At 42.8% G+C, this 15,927-nt stretch overlaps 1 protein-coding gene across 1 annotated transcript; it reads right to left on the bottom strand.

The window, feature by feature from the left end:
* Nucleotides 1–6,475: 6,475 nt before the first annotated feature.
* On the bottom strand, nt 6,476–14,061 carry LOC109784846 (disease resistance protein Pik-2-like). The gene is made up of 3 exons (XM_020343451.4): nt 12,972–14,061; nt 11,159–11,782; nt 6,476–8,456 (listed from the first exon to the last, which is right to left on the bottom strand). The coding sequence occupies exons 1-3, from the start codon at nt 14,022–14,024 to the stop codon at nt 6,642–6,644; spliced, it is 3,492 nt and encodes a 1,163-aa protein (XP_020199040.1). The 5' UTR covers nt 14,025–14,061; the 3' UTR covers nt 6,476–6,641.
* Between the last annotated feature and the right edge of the window lie 1,866 nt (nt 14,062–15,927).

The raw sequence follows: 15,927 nt of genomic DNA, 5'->3' as shown, positions 1-15,927 counted from the left end.
ACCAAGGGGTACCCAAGTGTTTAAGTCCATATGAAAAGATTCAAAACTCCAAATTTCAAAATCAAACCAACTGAAAATCAGGCAAAGAGCAGAGGGCAAAAACCAAGCTGTTACATTACCTTGAGGATAAGCTATTAAGATAAGGAACTAAAGGAAAAGTAAACACACACATTATTTGGCTTTTCATCACATTTTCTCTAGATGCTTTATATAATATTCCTTTTGAGAAAAAATCTTTGTCACCATCATATACTATGCTTCATAAAAACCTAATATTTTTAAACATTAAATATTAATGACCGGTTCCCGCAGCAACGCGTGGGGTATCATCTAGTAATAAAAATAGTTGATTCGAATCCGCAGCTCCCTCCAGTTAACAATTTTTTTGGTAAGGAGGATGACCCCCGGCCTCTGCATCTGGACGATGCACGCAACCATTTTATTAATTATTCACAAAGACCTTACAAAGTAATACATTAGCAAGTCTAAGCCAACCATCTTGGCAACATCAGTCGCTACTCCTATCCACTTGATGAAGGGGTGCCGATAGTCCGAGCCGAATACCAAATAGACCTCGCACCAAAGTCTAACATCTAAAGCCGGAGACTCCAACCAACCCGCATTGCCAGGTCTGGGGCACACACCCATATGACCACTCTCAGAAGCCGCCATCGCCGTCTTCCACCGATCCATCTTCAGAGAAGGTACCGACGCATCTATTGCCAGGCCTGCCATCGATGCCACCACAGCGCCAGACAACCCTCCTCCCTACGTGCGTCCATCATCACACATCTGTCACCGAAACCCTGCACCACGTCGCCGAGACTCCACATCATCGATGCGTGACATGAAACACTGCTCCACTGTTGAACATCTAATAACAAAAATAGTTATTCTGTGTAAACGTCAAGAGCCATCGTTGTGGCTACTCGGCATGCGTTTTGGCAGTACATCTGCTAATTGAATCCCTTCCCGCGCCATTTTGAGTCCAAATTCCTTTGTACCTATCTTTTTTTTGCAGGGTAATAGAGTTTTATTCCATAACGACAGGGTCACAGTCGAGAGGCAGAAGTTCCTCGATACAAAGAGGTCCTCGGTGTAGCCATACTATAGTGTACGTTCTAAACGACTATACGAACTAATCTGCTACCCTATTTTGTTCATTCCTTTGTGCCTATGATTGATGAGTGGGACTGTGACGCCCGGATAATTAGGCTAAAGAAAAACTCTGCTAATGATGCCACGTCACCTCCATTACTGTTGCTGATCCCTCGTTAGTTCAAAAACCGATTCAAAATTCAAATTCCAAATATGGCATACAACAAAAGTTTTCAAACATTAAAACAAAAATGTTCGGTTTGTGCCAAATAATTCATAAGTAATATTGGTGGATAAACCAAGTCTTTATAAAAAGTTTAAATGCACTTAACTAAATAAAACAGTAGCAAAACAATTATTTCAATGCTTTTAAATTAATAAACAAATGTTAAACTAGTTTTTGTAGTCACCAAACATTTTAAGGCCGTGGGTTATTCAGAGACATTAATTTAGGAGCTATTGTCATATTTTACAAAACTAAAGAAATTAAAAGTAAAATAAAACAGAAAAAGAAAAATAAAGAAAAGACAAAACCGTAAACAAAATAAAACAACAAGAACAATTGAAAAGGCCCCATCCCACTGGTCCTCGGCCCAGCTGGCCCAGCCATGGCCTATATGGCCCCGCTCCCACTCCGCTAACCCTAACCCCCACATTCCCACGACCCCCTTCCCCCTCGTCTCCTCCCCGATCTGGATCGGGAGGCGCACGTCGCTGTCCCTACCGCACCTCGCCGCCCCGTCGTCGCTGGTGCTCCCCGTCGCCCGCCTCTTCATCCGCCTCCCCGCTGGACTACATCGCCCCTCGCCGCTGCCCGAGGGCCTCCCCATCGCCGGACCACCCGCCATCGCTGCTCGTCGCGGCCGCCTGGAGCTCCTCTGCCTCGTCCGTCGCCCCGTCCACGTCTCCCCCTCGACGGCTCCACCGAGCCACGCCGACCCCTCCCCTTCAACTCTGTGAGCTGCTCTCCCCCTCCCCTTCTGCCCCCGACATACGTTCGCATCTCGCCGGCGCCCGTCCGCGCTCACCGCTGCCCCGCTTCGTCCTAGCCGTGCGCCACGCTAGCGCGCCCCCTCCCTGCCGCGCGTGCGCTCGCCGCCGCCCGCGCCTCACACCAGTGCGCCCGCGGTGAGCGCCTCGTGCGCCCCCTGCTGCAGCCCTGCTGCGAACCCACGCGCGCCCCCCGCCGCTGGCTGCTCCGGCCGGCCCGTGTTGGCCTCGCCCCGCTGCCTCTACCCTGCGCGCCGTCGCGCCGCACACCGCCCCGCGCCCGGGTCCGGCGCCCACACACACGCCCGCTAAGGCCCCCTCCGGGTCAATGACCAGTGGGGCCCGCCCCATAAACGAAAAGAAAAAGATGAAACATATAAATATGATTAATTAAATAACTTAATTAATTTAGGTTAATTAGCTCAAACCTAATTAATCTACTAATAAAAACTAACTTTTGTTTAGTTAACCTGAGACTATGACGAATGGGACCCACACCTCTGTTGACCCAGTCAACACACGGTTGACTGATGACATCATGCTGACATCATGCTGACATCATAATTATATTTTATAATTAATTTAATTCTGTTAATTACTGGAAATGAATTAAATCTTTAAAAATTAATATTAAATAATCCGTATCTCGGATGAAAAAACTTTGTACATGAAAGTTGCTCAGAACGACGAGACGAATCCGGTTACGCAGCCCGTTCGTCCGCCACACATCCCTAGCATAGCAAACACGCAACTTTCCCCCTCTGGTTCATCTGTTCGAAAATGCGAAACACCGGGAATACTTTCCCGGATGTTTCCCCCCTTCGTCGGTATCACCTACTACCGCATTAGGGCACACCTAGCACCGTTCATTGTCATGTCATGCATCGTCATGCATATGTTTGCCTTTATATTTATTGTTTCTTCCCCCTCTTCTTTCGTTAGACACCGAGACCGACGCCGCTGCTACCCAGTACGACTACGGTGTTGATGACCCCTCCTTCTCGGCTGAGCTTCCAGGCAAGCCCCCCCTTGATCACCAGATATCACCTACTCCTTCTCTATACTGCTTGCATTAGAGTAGCGTAGCATGTTACTGCTTTCGGTTAATCCTATTCTGCTGCATAGCCTATCATTGTTGCTACAGTTGTTACCCTTACCTGCAACCCTAAATGCTTAGTATAGGATGCTAGTTTTCCATCAGTGGCCCTACATTCTTGTCCGTCTGCCATGCTATACTATCGGGCCGTGATCACTAGGGAGGTGATCACGGGTATATTCTATATACTTTATATACATGACACATGTGGTGACTAAAGTCGGGTCAGCTCGTTGAGTACCCGCAAGTGATTCTGATGAGGGGGCTGAAAGGACAGGTGGCTCCATCCCGGTAGAGGTGGGCCTGGGTTCCTGACGGCCCCCGACTGTTACTTTGTGGCGGAGCGATAGGGCAGGTGGAGACCACCTAGGAGAGAGGTGGGCCTGGCCCTGGTCGGCGTCCGCGGATACTTAAAAATAACACGCTTAACGAGTTCTTGGTATTTGATCTGAGTCTGGCCATTTGGTCTATACGCACTAACCAACTACGTGGGAAAGATATGGGCACTCGACGTCGTGGTATCAGCCGAAGCCTTCGTGACGTCAGCGACTGAGCGGCGCGTCGGATTGGAACGTAAGCCTGCTCTTGTATTAAGGGGGCTAGTTCTGCTTCCGGCCGCCCACGCAACGTGCAGGTGTGCAATGGGCGATGGGCCCAGACCCCTGCGCCATAGGATTTAGACCGGCGTGCTGACCTCTCTGTTGTGCCTAGGTGGGGCTGCGACGTGTTGATCTTCCGAGGCCGGGCATGACCCAGGAAAGTGTGTCCGGCCAAATGGGATCGAGCGTGTTGGGTTATGTGGTGCACCCCTGCAGGAAAGTTTATCTATTCGAATAGCCGTGTCCCTCGGTAAAAGGACGACCCGGAGTTGTACCTTGACCTTATGATAACTAGAACCGGATACTTAATAAAACACACCCTTCCAAGTGCCAGATATAACCCGGTGATCGCTCTCTAACAGGGCAACGAGGAGGGGATCGCCGGGTAGGTTTATGCTATGCGATGATACTTGCTGAACTTACCATCTGCTCTCTTCTACATGCTGCAAGATGGAGGCTGCCAGAAGCGTAGTCTTCGATAGGTTTAGCTATCCCCTCTTATTCTGGCATTCTGCAGTTTAGTCCATCGATATTGCCCCTTTACACATATACCCATGCATATGTAGTGTAGCTCCTTGCTTGCGAGTACTTTGGATGAGTACTCACGGTTGCTTTTCTCCCTTTTTTCCCCTTTCCCTTCTACCTGGTTGTCGCAACCAGATGCTGGAGCCCAGGAGCCAGACGCCACCGTTGACGACGACTCCTACTACACCGGAGGTGCCTACTACTACATGCAGGCCGCTGACAACGACCAGGAGTAGTTTAGGAGGATCCCAGGCAGGAGGCATGCGCCTCTTTCGATTTGTATCCCCGTTTGTGCTAGCCTTCTTAAGGCAAACTTGTTTAACTTATGTCTGTACTCAGATATTGTTGCTTCCGCTGACTCGTCTATGATCGAGCACTTGTATTCGAGCCCTCGAGGCCCCTGGCTTGTATTATGATGCTTGTATGACTTATTTTATTTTTAGAGTTGTGTTGTGATATCTTCTCGTGAGTCCTTGATCTTCATCGTACACGTTTGCGTGTATGATTAGTGTATGATTGAATCGGGGGCGTCACAGGGACCCAACGGTCAGCGTCCACATTTGAGAGGATTTTCTTCGTAATTAGTTAAATTACAAGGAGCTTTCCGCAAAAAACACTATGAAGTCCTGGGTCAATCCGCGCATCCCAACTATCAGCCACTTGGCATGCCACACAAGCACCCAATGCATGTGGATACGGGAGGAGTGACTGTATTTGCATGTGAAGACAAGTTATGTGATCAGAAACACGTATTTTACAAGTTTGCGCATCAAACTGACCGTCGCACGCAAGTTCTAAGACTTCTAGTGTATTTACCTCAGAGCAAGTATAGTAAGGTGACGTGGGCGGGTTGTAAGACTTAAAATAGTATATATATTGTTGCTGAGTTGGCGGAGAAAGAAGAAGAGAGAGAAGAGAAGAGGGCTACGCACGTGCTCCTAGACACTATGTGAGAAAGGGAGATGAGCCATGTATCAATGAAGTAGTACTTATTTGCATCTGACTATTATACACGTTGGCTATAAGTTTGGCTATAGATGATGTGGCAACATCTTATAGCCAGCGGCTGGCTGTCTCAAGCATTTAAGAAAAGGCCCTGTTTGGTTCCATGAGTTAGAGTTAGTTTGGGTTAGTTTGGACTCAACTAGCCCAAAAATATCCAAACGGAAGGGTTAGTTTGGGTTAGATGCATCTAACTCACTCAAAAAATCTAACCCACCCAAGAGGTGCTTATTTGGGTTAGTTCTCCTTGGGACCACTAAAAAAACACATTTTTTCTCACACTCTCCCCGCAGCATAACCCCTCGTCTCCCCGCGTCCCGTCCGTCCGCCGGTAAGCAGTCGCGTCTCCTTGCGCGGCCCGTCCCCGTCGGCCTCGGCCAGCGCGACTCCTTGCGCAGGGACGGCGGATTCGGTCGGCGGGCTGCACGAGAGGCCAACACGGCTCCTTGCCGGGCGCGGCCCCATCTGCCTCGGCAAGGGCTCGCTCTGCTAAATCCGGCAGGAAATAGGGTCCGCAAGTAGACAAATAATTGAGAAAGAGTATTTATTGTCAATCTAACCATGCCATCCAAACACCTCTTTTGTTAGAGTTAGTTCAGAGTTGGTTCAGGGTTAGAATCTAGCTCTAACCAAACTTAGAGTATCCAAACAGGGCCAAAGTATCAAGATCTGAGATCCACAATTTCCGATGGGAAAGGACGACGAGCTGCCGGTAGAGATTCCCGTAAAAAGGTTGTGTAGCGTTTCCCTAGAGGTAAAAAAGTGTGCATAGCATAGAGTTTTCATCAAGCATAGTCAAACGTACACCTGTCCTGTACACGCTCGGATTCAAAACAAACAAGTAGTAGCGTGGTTTTGAGATCCACAATTTCACATGCATGGCAAGCACGATGAGTATAATATATACAGTAGAATAAAATTGTCAGTTTCATAGTAGCTAGGTTCCTTTACCACGGCATCAGTGCTAAAACCGATAAGAAGCTCTTGCAACCACATGCTTTGGTACTCTTTCCATGCATAGGAAACGGTCGCTGCTTTGAGTTGCTCGCTATGCATGGGACCAGAAAAGGTGTTGACATCGAAATAGTGGTGTCCAAATAATTATACGAAATGTGTGAACCCGAAAAGGTGTGTCCAAATAATTATGAGGACCAAAATAGTAATAATAATTATACGAAATGTGTGAATCTGATCGAAACAAGTGAACAACACAAATGAAAATAGTAGTACAATGATCTATTGATATTGCACTCAAGTGGAAATGCGACAATATATGTGTGTACTCCTAGCTTTGCCCAGTTGCCTTGGATTGGTGGGTGGAGCTTGGTCGATCAGAGCATCTTGAGGACGGGTCGGTTTGGATTCCTGGCAAGCTCGGTCCTCATGTACGCCAGTTCGAAGCCATCGCAGAAATTTTCCAGCACAACATCCTTGAGGCTTGCGAGAGAAGGTAGCCCCAGAATCGACTCGCTGTCGTTGATCGAAGTACAAAACTTGAGCAGCTCAAGCTTAGGGGCCGTTCCTTGCTTAAACTTCAATGATCGCACGTCACCCATGAAGTCGATCCGGAGCCCAACTTCTAGCACCACCAGGCTCGGGAACGTCCCTGAATGGAAACTGAGACAAAAATTACCCAGCTGGAATGACTTCTCCAACAGATGCAGGGATGCCAGGTTTGGTAGATTCCCAAGGACTTGCATCGCGTCGTCGTGCGTTGATATCCGAGAGCTCCGCAGCTTCAGCTTCACCACATTGTTCAGCTCCTGGATCCATTTCGGCAGTTTGACCAGGTTTCCGTACAGCTTGAGCCTCAGCAGGCTCGCCGCTGATGAGTAGTCTCCATCCAAGCAGCCAGATAAACCTGGCTCCCCTTCGGACCGAATTGACAATGACTCGAGGCGTCTCATACCAACAATTGCTGAATAGAGCTCTTGTCCATTTTCCTTATTTACGCCGGTCACTCCCAACTTGTGCAACCAAGTGAGTCTTTTCATGTCATGCAGAATGTCCTTCCCCTCTCGTGCGATGTTCACAATACCCAATGTGCGCAGTCCTTTGAGTTTACTCATCCCTTTTGGCACTAGAACACCATACTTGTCCGGGCGCATCCCAGCAGCAGGCACAATGCATAATCTGTAGCTCATTGCCCCTTCCCCTTTAGATTCTTCATATGAGATGTCCTCATCCATCATTTTCATACCAGCACAAAGATTGTTCAGCTTCTGAAGATTTATGATACTCTTTGGCAGCTTGTTTATTCTCGTACCTCTGACATCTAGCGTTTGGAGTTCTCTCAAGTTACCCAATGAATCTGGAAGGTGACAAATGTGATGGCATCCTCTTAGAGAAAGATATCTTAGATGAAGAAGCTTCCAAATGTGCTTCAGGTGATCATCAGTAAGACCTGTTGTGTTTTCTAGATCCAGCACCCGCAGCAGCGTAACCGTCTCAGAAATGAAAAATGGCTTCCACTCTCCAAAACATGTTATTGATCGAACACGAGACAGATCAACCATGCTCTCGAACTCATACTGATCCCCCTCCCAGTTATTGCTTATAGCAAGGTGGCGCATCGTGGCTTGGCTATTTGAGCTACAACCTTTCTCCACTGTAAAAACAAGATTTTCTTCCATCGACTTTGAGATGCCGATGTCACGCATGAGATCATGAACTTGGCAGGACTCAATACCTTTTGTACTATGGATTGATTCTTGAGATGGTAGGAGCATACTCCTGCTAAGAAGTTCCATGAAGTAACCATCTGCTATTTCCTCCATAGACTTGCCTCGAACCTCTCTAGAATAACCCTCCGCGGCCCACCTACGCACCAAGCGTCCCCGCCCAACACTTTGGTCTTCAGGAAAGATGGGCATATACAGGAAACAGGACTTGAGGTGATAGGGTAAACCATCATAGCTTCTCATAAGGATGCTTCTTATGGTCTCAAGCTCTGGATTCAACTCCAACTCAGCACTAATATTCTCATTCAGTTTCCTCCATTCCAATGCGCTTTTTGGTTGGTTTGCCAAGAAACCACCTATAGTGACTATTGCAAGGGGGAGCCCATTGCACTTCCTCAGGATCATCTCTGCTTGTTCAACCAGCTCAGGATATTGCTTCTCCAAATCTAAGGTCTCCTTAAACACCTGAAAATATATATGATAAAGTTGTTTAGTACTCTCAAAAGGAAAACCAAGTATGCACTCACTTTGCACATTTCCTACCTTCCACTCTGGAACATGTATAGGTGTGTGTTTTTTTCTCTATTACCAAGACGATCGTTGTTAACCTCAAGCAATGGTTGGACAATGGATGTTTTAGTCAAAACGTTTCTACACTACCCGCATTGATCTTTTTATTTACAAACAAAAACATGTGTCAAACCTAAAGTATGGTGGTTTGGTTGGCACGAACGCTGATATAAAAAATTAAATTAATTGACACACTAAGCTAGTTTTCCACGCTGTCGATCTCTAATCTTTGCTAGCACCCTCTAATCTTCACTATCGTCATTACTTGGAGACCTTCATTACGTGGCAAAATCATCATTAAGTTGTGTCATGTAAGCAAAGCAAACCCACCTCAATCAGCATAGTGTATTAAATAATTCGTTTTTGATAGTTCATATATAGTTCTACGCAAACGATTTTGTAGATTTGGGTTCAAGTCAGACAAACCACAAGGTGATGAAGAGAATAATTTTTTTATTTAGTTTGTTCACTCTTCATAGCTACAAAGTGTCAGGATACTATTGGAACTTTGAAAAATAAACCTTAGAGACAAAATGACTACATCAACTATTGAGTGATGCATAATTATAAGTTAACATGTAAAAAAAATACCAACCTAATTGTAACATTGACTTATGCTCAGTGTACCCTTTACATTTAAATCTATTAAGGAAATTACATAATATCACTAAGAAACGACATTTGCATAAGGTTAAAAGTAAATGCTCATAACATTTTACCAGGGCTAGGTTCAAATAACTGTTTCTATTTCTTTGATGTACATATTGAAAATAATTGTTTGCGGATGTTAAAATAACTAGATGCTCAATGAAATATTTTAAAAAAGTGTAATTTCCACCTCCCAACTATAGCTCGAGAGTACACTAGACCCCACGACTCTCAAAACCTGAGGGTATATATGCATCATAAAATTCCAAAGCAGTTTTGTAAATGAGAGCGATTTAAGTGGCATGACACCATTCCATGTCCTCAACATCACCTGTAATTGTTTTCAGTAAATAAAATATTTTTTTAAGTTTTTGTTGGGAAAGCAAGGATGCTTCAACTTGACTCTATTGGAAAAGGATTTAAATTTCTAAAAATTCACAAACAAAAAAGACTACTATTTGTATCATTTATATTAAAGTGTTTTTCTTACAATTTTTAAGAAAAAAGGGGAACGCTTTATTTATTATTCTTTTGAACACTTCGGTTTGGAAAATCTGACATTCGTTTAGCATGGTAAGAAATGTTGACGTGATGTGGTAGAAACGTGGATGCCTGCCAACTAGAACTACTTTGACGCTTCCAAAACATCTTTCATAGCATGGTTTAAAGGGAGGGGTTATGGTAGAGGGCTAGATCTTTTCAGTGTTAGTTAAGTGGTAGAATGTGCTCTCAGAAAATTGTTGAGAGGTGACATAGACATTATTTTCAAATGGAAATAACTGACTAATAACATAGCTACTTCTAGGACGATAATAATAACTAGCATTCGAGATGGTATAATGAACAGCAATAATAACTAGCAGTATTTATTGTCTCAATTATATATAAGACACATTTTCTTATGTAATGATCAGACTCGGTTGGACTAAAATACCAAATTTGAAATTAATATTTAGTTAGTTGTATATAATATATAAGTAAATGAAAATAATAGCAATTTCAATACCTTATACTCCCTCCATCGCAAAAAAAGTGTCTCAATTTTGTACTAACTTTAATACAAAGTTGTACTAAGCTTAAAACACTTATTTCGGGACAGAGGGAGTATATAGTTTATATTTAATTTATACTACCTCCTTTCCGGTTTATAAGGCTTGCGCGTGTCCCTAGGTCTATAATTTGACCAACATAAAATGAGTTGTATAATCTAAAAATTACACCATTAGAAAGTAGAAGATCTGAAGTTTCTAATGATATCTTTTTTGTGACAGATAACTTGTATTACGTTGGTTTATTTTTCAACCTAGATATACGTGCAAGCCTTATAAACCGGAAAGGAGGTAGTAGTACAATTTGTTAGAAGATAGTTAATCAATACGCTCCATTCCCTTATACAAGGCCACTATAAAAAATACATTTTGCATCTATACAAGGCCACTAACAGTAAATGAGGCAAAATTTAATGATGTTTTCTCTTACTAGCAACTTGTGTAATACTTGCATGCATGTAGTCATAATGACAATGTGCTACTTCCTTCTCATTCCTTCCTTGAATGCATGCATATGTATTAATGATCCCAGTTAACAAAAACAAAAGTTGTCCTACCAAGCAGACATTAAATTTTTTCCTTGGTACCTGTAATTTAAGTTTGTGGCCTTATATAAGGAAATGGAGGGAGTACTAATAGTATGCAATAAGCTTGCACCTTTGGAATACATTAATATATAAATGTCATTTATTTGCAATGTCGAAGATAAAAAAGGAGAAAAATAAAAACTTATGATTAACATTTTCAACACACCGAAGGTGACGCCCTCACATTTGATAGGGCCACCAAGTAGTTTTCAAAAGAAAATAAATGACTGCATACACTACTAATTCAAGTCGATAAGAATAATGAAGCATTAGTCACAGTATAATGAATGAAACAAATTAGTTTTATTATTACCTTTTTTGTGAAGAGGATAAGTGCATCTTCATGATTCATATTTTTGAGCTTGTACATGCTTCTTTCATCATCAGAACAGTGCTTGGCAATATTCTCTTCCCTTGTGGTGACTATGATGCAGCTTGTTTTTGCTTTGGGCAAATATTTTATTATAGCATCCCACTCTGACGTGGACGATACATCATCAAGAACAAGCAAATATCTCTTTTCTCTTAAATATACGGTTATATCCGTTATTGGATCCTTATGTCGGAACTGCGTAGTTAAATTCTTGAGGAGTTTGTCACAATTGAAAGGACGCATGACAGTGACACAAGCACGCTCCTCAAATGTGCCACTTATCTCTTCACTTTGGTAGATATCTCTGACTAGTGTGGTTTTTCCAATACCACCCATGCCCCACAAAGAGACCACACGAAATTGGTGCACATCTTTATCTGAAACTAATTTGATGATTTCATTTTTTTCACTCCCTCTACCGATAAGCCGAGATTCCTCCAAAGTAGCCATCACCAACGTATCAAGACGAGTGAGGATGTTCTTCTTCGGATAGTTGTTAACACCAGTGGTGACTATGTTTGTGCCAGACGTAGCCACCGCCGAATTCATTCCATGTTGAGAACCCTAAGCAAAGAAAACATTGATTAGGTACTATCTTGTTCCCCCAAGACAATTAATGTCTAGTCCTATATAAAGTCTTGTATATTTTCCATAATAATATTCACCATTAAATGGTGTGACAATCTCTAAGAAAGCATATACATCATTGATATCATTTGCAGCTCCGAGAACTTCTTCTGATACTAATGTTTGGTGGCTTAATTAATTTCATAAGGCATGGCTCTAAATAGAAGAATGTATATGCCAGAATACAAATTTTCACGTAGGGTGATAAATAAAGGAATGTGTATACACCAATATGTTTTTATCAGGTTTTCACAACTATGCTTACAAACATATATAAAAACCGATAAATACGACATCGTAGCATAGGTTACAACATTTAAATGTGCAAAATACAATGAAAATAAATAATATGATACCACATATAATACAATTTCGTACATATACATTTTGCAAATTTATTGACTGTGGCTTCATTTTTATAGCTAACAAGTTACCTTTCAAATTGCACTCATAGCTGTACTAGTAAACCTATATTTACATTGCTTTGGAATTGCTACTTCATACTTGTACTCCCTTCGTTTCTAAATATAAGCCCTTTTAGAGATTTCAATATGGGCTACGTACATATGAATGTATATAGACAAATTTTAGAAGGTAGATTCACTCATTTTGCTTTGTATATGCAGTCCATATTAGAATATCTAAAAAGACTTATATTTAGGAACGGAGGGGGTAGTACCGTAGTAGTTAACCAAGTCATGGTACATCTAGAGTATTTAATCTGCGATACGGCTAATGCATGTGCACTATTTTCTTCTATACTGCCTGATAGACCTTGTCAACAAAATTGCAAATAGTGCTGTTGTTTGTAGTACTAGTATACTAGGTGGCTTCACCAGCTTACTCTCAGGCCTAGCTGATAATGGTTTCCAATTAAAACAAGCCACATTTCTGTTGGAATATTTCAATTGTTATCCAGTGAGATATATAGAAAATCAAAGTTTATTATTCCACATGCAAAATAATAAATCTTGTTGAAACTAATCTTTATATACAATGGTTATGATCCTACAATAACTTCCACGGACAGAGGCCTAGGCAAGTCAATTCAATTAGCCAGAAGTTGAACAAGAAAAAACAATACAAGGAGCATTATTTCCAAGACTTCCAGTAGTAGTAGTATTACCTTTCTGCAGAAAACATGAAGCGTCTGATCAGCAAATAATTGCTTATGCTCCGGTGCTCCATTCTCTGCTCCTACGCATAAGCTAGCAACTCCAACTTGCTCTGTGGACACTATGATTCGACTTCCCTTCTTGTTGTCTGGGAAGCAAGTTTTGATGAGATCCCAGTCTTCAATGGCAATTATGCCATTTAGCACAACCAAGTAACTCCTTTCCTTCAGAAATTTTTTGAACTCCTGAGCTAAATCATCTTTCTTTGTCATTCCCATAATCTTGGGAACTTCAGCTCCAAGAGTTGCCTTTTCTTCTTCCTTCGCCTCTTGGAGAAAATTGATGTAGAATTGTCCAACTACAGTTTTCAGGAACTCAGATAAATTTATAGGATGCAGCGACGGAGTGATCCAGGCTCGGCACTCGAACATCTTGCGTATCTTTGGATCTTCATAGACCCTTTTGAGGATGGACAACTCTCCAAGTTCAGCCATACTCTTCCCCCACACTGCGATCACTCTAAGGTCGGCCTCCTCCTTCTTGCTGACAATTTGAATGAGATCAAACTTTGCTCTGTCCTCCTGTCGCCTTGCTTCCTCGATGCCAGACATGGTTGTTCCGGTAACAGATTGCCTACTGATGTTAGCAGGCTTGGAGCTAGAGCCTTTGATGAGTTGATAGCGCATGTTCCTATGGCTGACTTCCTCAACATTGGCTCTAAGCTCCTTCATCTGCTTGGCCACATGGTGTCGATCTTGCAGTGTGCGACCGAAATGCCACCATGACTTCTTCTCCAAACGGACGGCAAATTCTTGGAGGGTGTCTTCGACGTCGTATGCCACATCGCGAACTTGCTTCACCCATACCTTGACCACCATGTTGTCGTCTCGTTCATCATGCGCGGCCATAAGGAAAGCCTGCATTATCTCGAGCTCGTTGGTGATGAAGACCTGGTCACGCCGGACGCCGAGCTGCAAAGCGACCTCCTCCGCCAGAGCAGATTTGGCATAGCTAAGCGCTCCACTCAGCACGGACTTGCCAACACTCAGGGCAGTCGCCTCCATTGCTTAGCTCGGTGGTTGGTTTGTGTGAATTGGTTCTGATGGACGGAGTGCTAATGCTAGGAGCGTGCAGATCGAGAAGCCAGTGATATAATGGACTAAAACGAGGAGCTTGCTTGGTTGTAAGAGCGCGTCATAAGTTGACTTTGATAAAAACAAAAGATCAAGATTATGACTCTAGGCTAGCTGTGCTATACTTTTTGAACACGGTAAAATCGAAATTGCTTACATACACGAGCATACACACACCCCTATGAATGCACATACACACATCCTATTTTTATGACCATCTCCGAAAGACTGAGCCGGCATAGCATCTTGAGACTTTACGAAGTCACAGTAGGCGCCTCGTAGTCGACGAAAACGACTCCCTGCTCGGAACGAGCATCGCTGGAAGCCTGAAATAAATCCAGAAATAATATGAGCAACATTGTCAAGTCTAAGACTTGAACCCTGATGGCTAGGGATACTACTGCTCTCCTAACCATCCAATCATGGATTGGTGCTATACTCGGTGCAAGTCAAAATAACTAAGTTGAGTTTACCCGGCAAGTATGTGATGTGTAAAGTGGCTCGAGGATGAAACAGTCCAGAACGATCCTGTACAGAGAGAAATGCAGTGATCCATATGAATACTTTGTAGTCGATGATCAAGTTATATGACCTGGCACTTACATTTTCAATCCATACTGTTCAACAGGCCACTGGGAACCCAAAAGGCTACAAGCATTAGGTGTGAACGTAACAACAAGCAGCTGACTCCAGCCTGGCCTCTACGTGGGATGCCTCAATAACAAGGTTGGTAGACACCATCATTAGAAGTTTTTTCGTAATGGGAACAGAGTTGCTATATTAACATGGCCAATAGATGTCAGTTTTGTCTTAAGTGTTCAGATTTTGAGTGAGCTGGAGGACATAATCAAAGATAAAGATACAAACCAAAGAGACAACATTTGCACAACTAACTTGTCGAGGATTTCTCATTCGTGTTGTATACTCCTACCACCTACTCCAAATCATGGAACAACTCCACCTACTACTACACCCCCTCGTGTTCTGCGTTATATTTTGACCATTAATTTAACTAATAAAATGCAAATTATATGTACCAAAAATTATATCATTGGAAAACACATTCAAATACGAATCCAACAACATAATTTTTATGACATGCATTAAATTTTTGCTAGTCAAATCTATGATCAAAATTTCGCACAAAATACAAAGGGGACCAATAAAGCAGGATAGATGTAGTACTTGTAGGGGCAACCCACAACATTGACATCCCTACCACCTACTCCAGCTGTTTAAGAATCCAATCATTATTCATTAATAAGGGAGGCTAGCTAAGTTAGTTGGTGTTTTTCTTTATGGCAGATATGTTACGGAGGATTAATTCCAGCTGTTTAGCCAGTACATCTTGGAATAAAATTATCACCATTATTGTTTAATATAGTTTGAGAACGTGGATGACTCAACAATGCTAGGGAAGACTTTGAGAAACTTGTTCAGCAATATAACATTGGATGATGCAGGCTTGACACTATGTAAACTACTGCAGCTCTTGTGTCTGTTCAAATTAATTTATCTTCATCCATATTTACTCAAGCTGGTTTTGCTTTGCTTAATCAAAAGAAGAAGATCTAGGCTCCAGGCTAGCACCGCTTGAATAAATGAGTGCCAGAGAGAAATCAATATTTTCGCAAGAAGCGTATTCTTCCAATGATTGTGCAAACCCCAAAGGACACTTTACAAATCCACCTTTAATCAGGCTAGTCATAGCGGGGAGTAAATTAGACTAATCTTGTGCATATGACACTAGTCTTGGAAGGTGGTTCATATTGCAAGGTAATATAGAAGTAGTATCATATAGGAGTATAGATGATTGTATTTATTAGATTGTAGA

The sequence above is a fragment of the Aegilops tauschii genome, chromosome 1 (assembly GCF_002575655.3).
Source record: "Aegilops tauschii subsp. strangulata cultivar AL8/78 chromosome 1, Aet v6.0, whole genome shotgun sequence".
NCBI classification, from domain to species: Eukaryota; Viridiplantae; Streptophyta; class Magnoliopsida; order Poales; family Poaceae; genus Aegilops; species Aegilops tauschii.
This window is presented reverse-complemented; position numbering and strand designations above follow the sequence as displayed.

Bases quoted from the DNA above. Each gene is read 5' to 3' on its own strand.
- LOC109784846 (XM_020343451.4), bottom strand. From the start codon at position 14,024: ATGGAGGCGACTGCCCTGAGTGTTGGCAAGTCCGTGCTGAGTGGAGCG. The intron at 11,783-12,971 runs GTAATACTACTA...TTCTTTGCTTAG, and splicing joins TTCATGTTTTCTGCAGAAAG to GGTTCTCAACATGGAATGAA. The intron at 8,457-11,158 runs GTAATAATAAAA...ATATATTTTCAG, and splicing joins TTATCCTCTTCACAAAAAAG to GTGTTTAAGGAGACCTTAGA.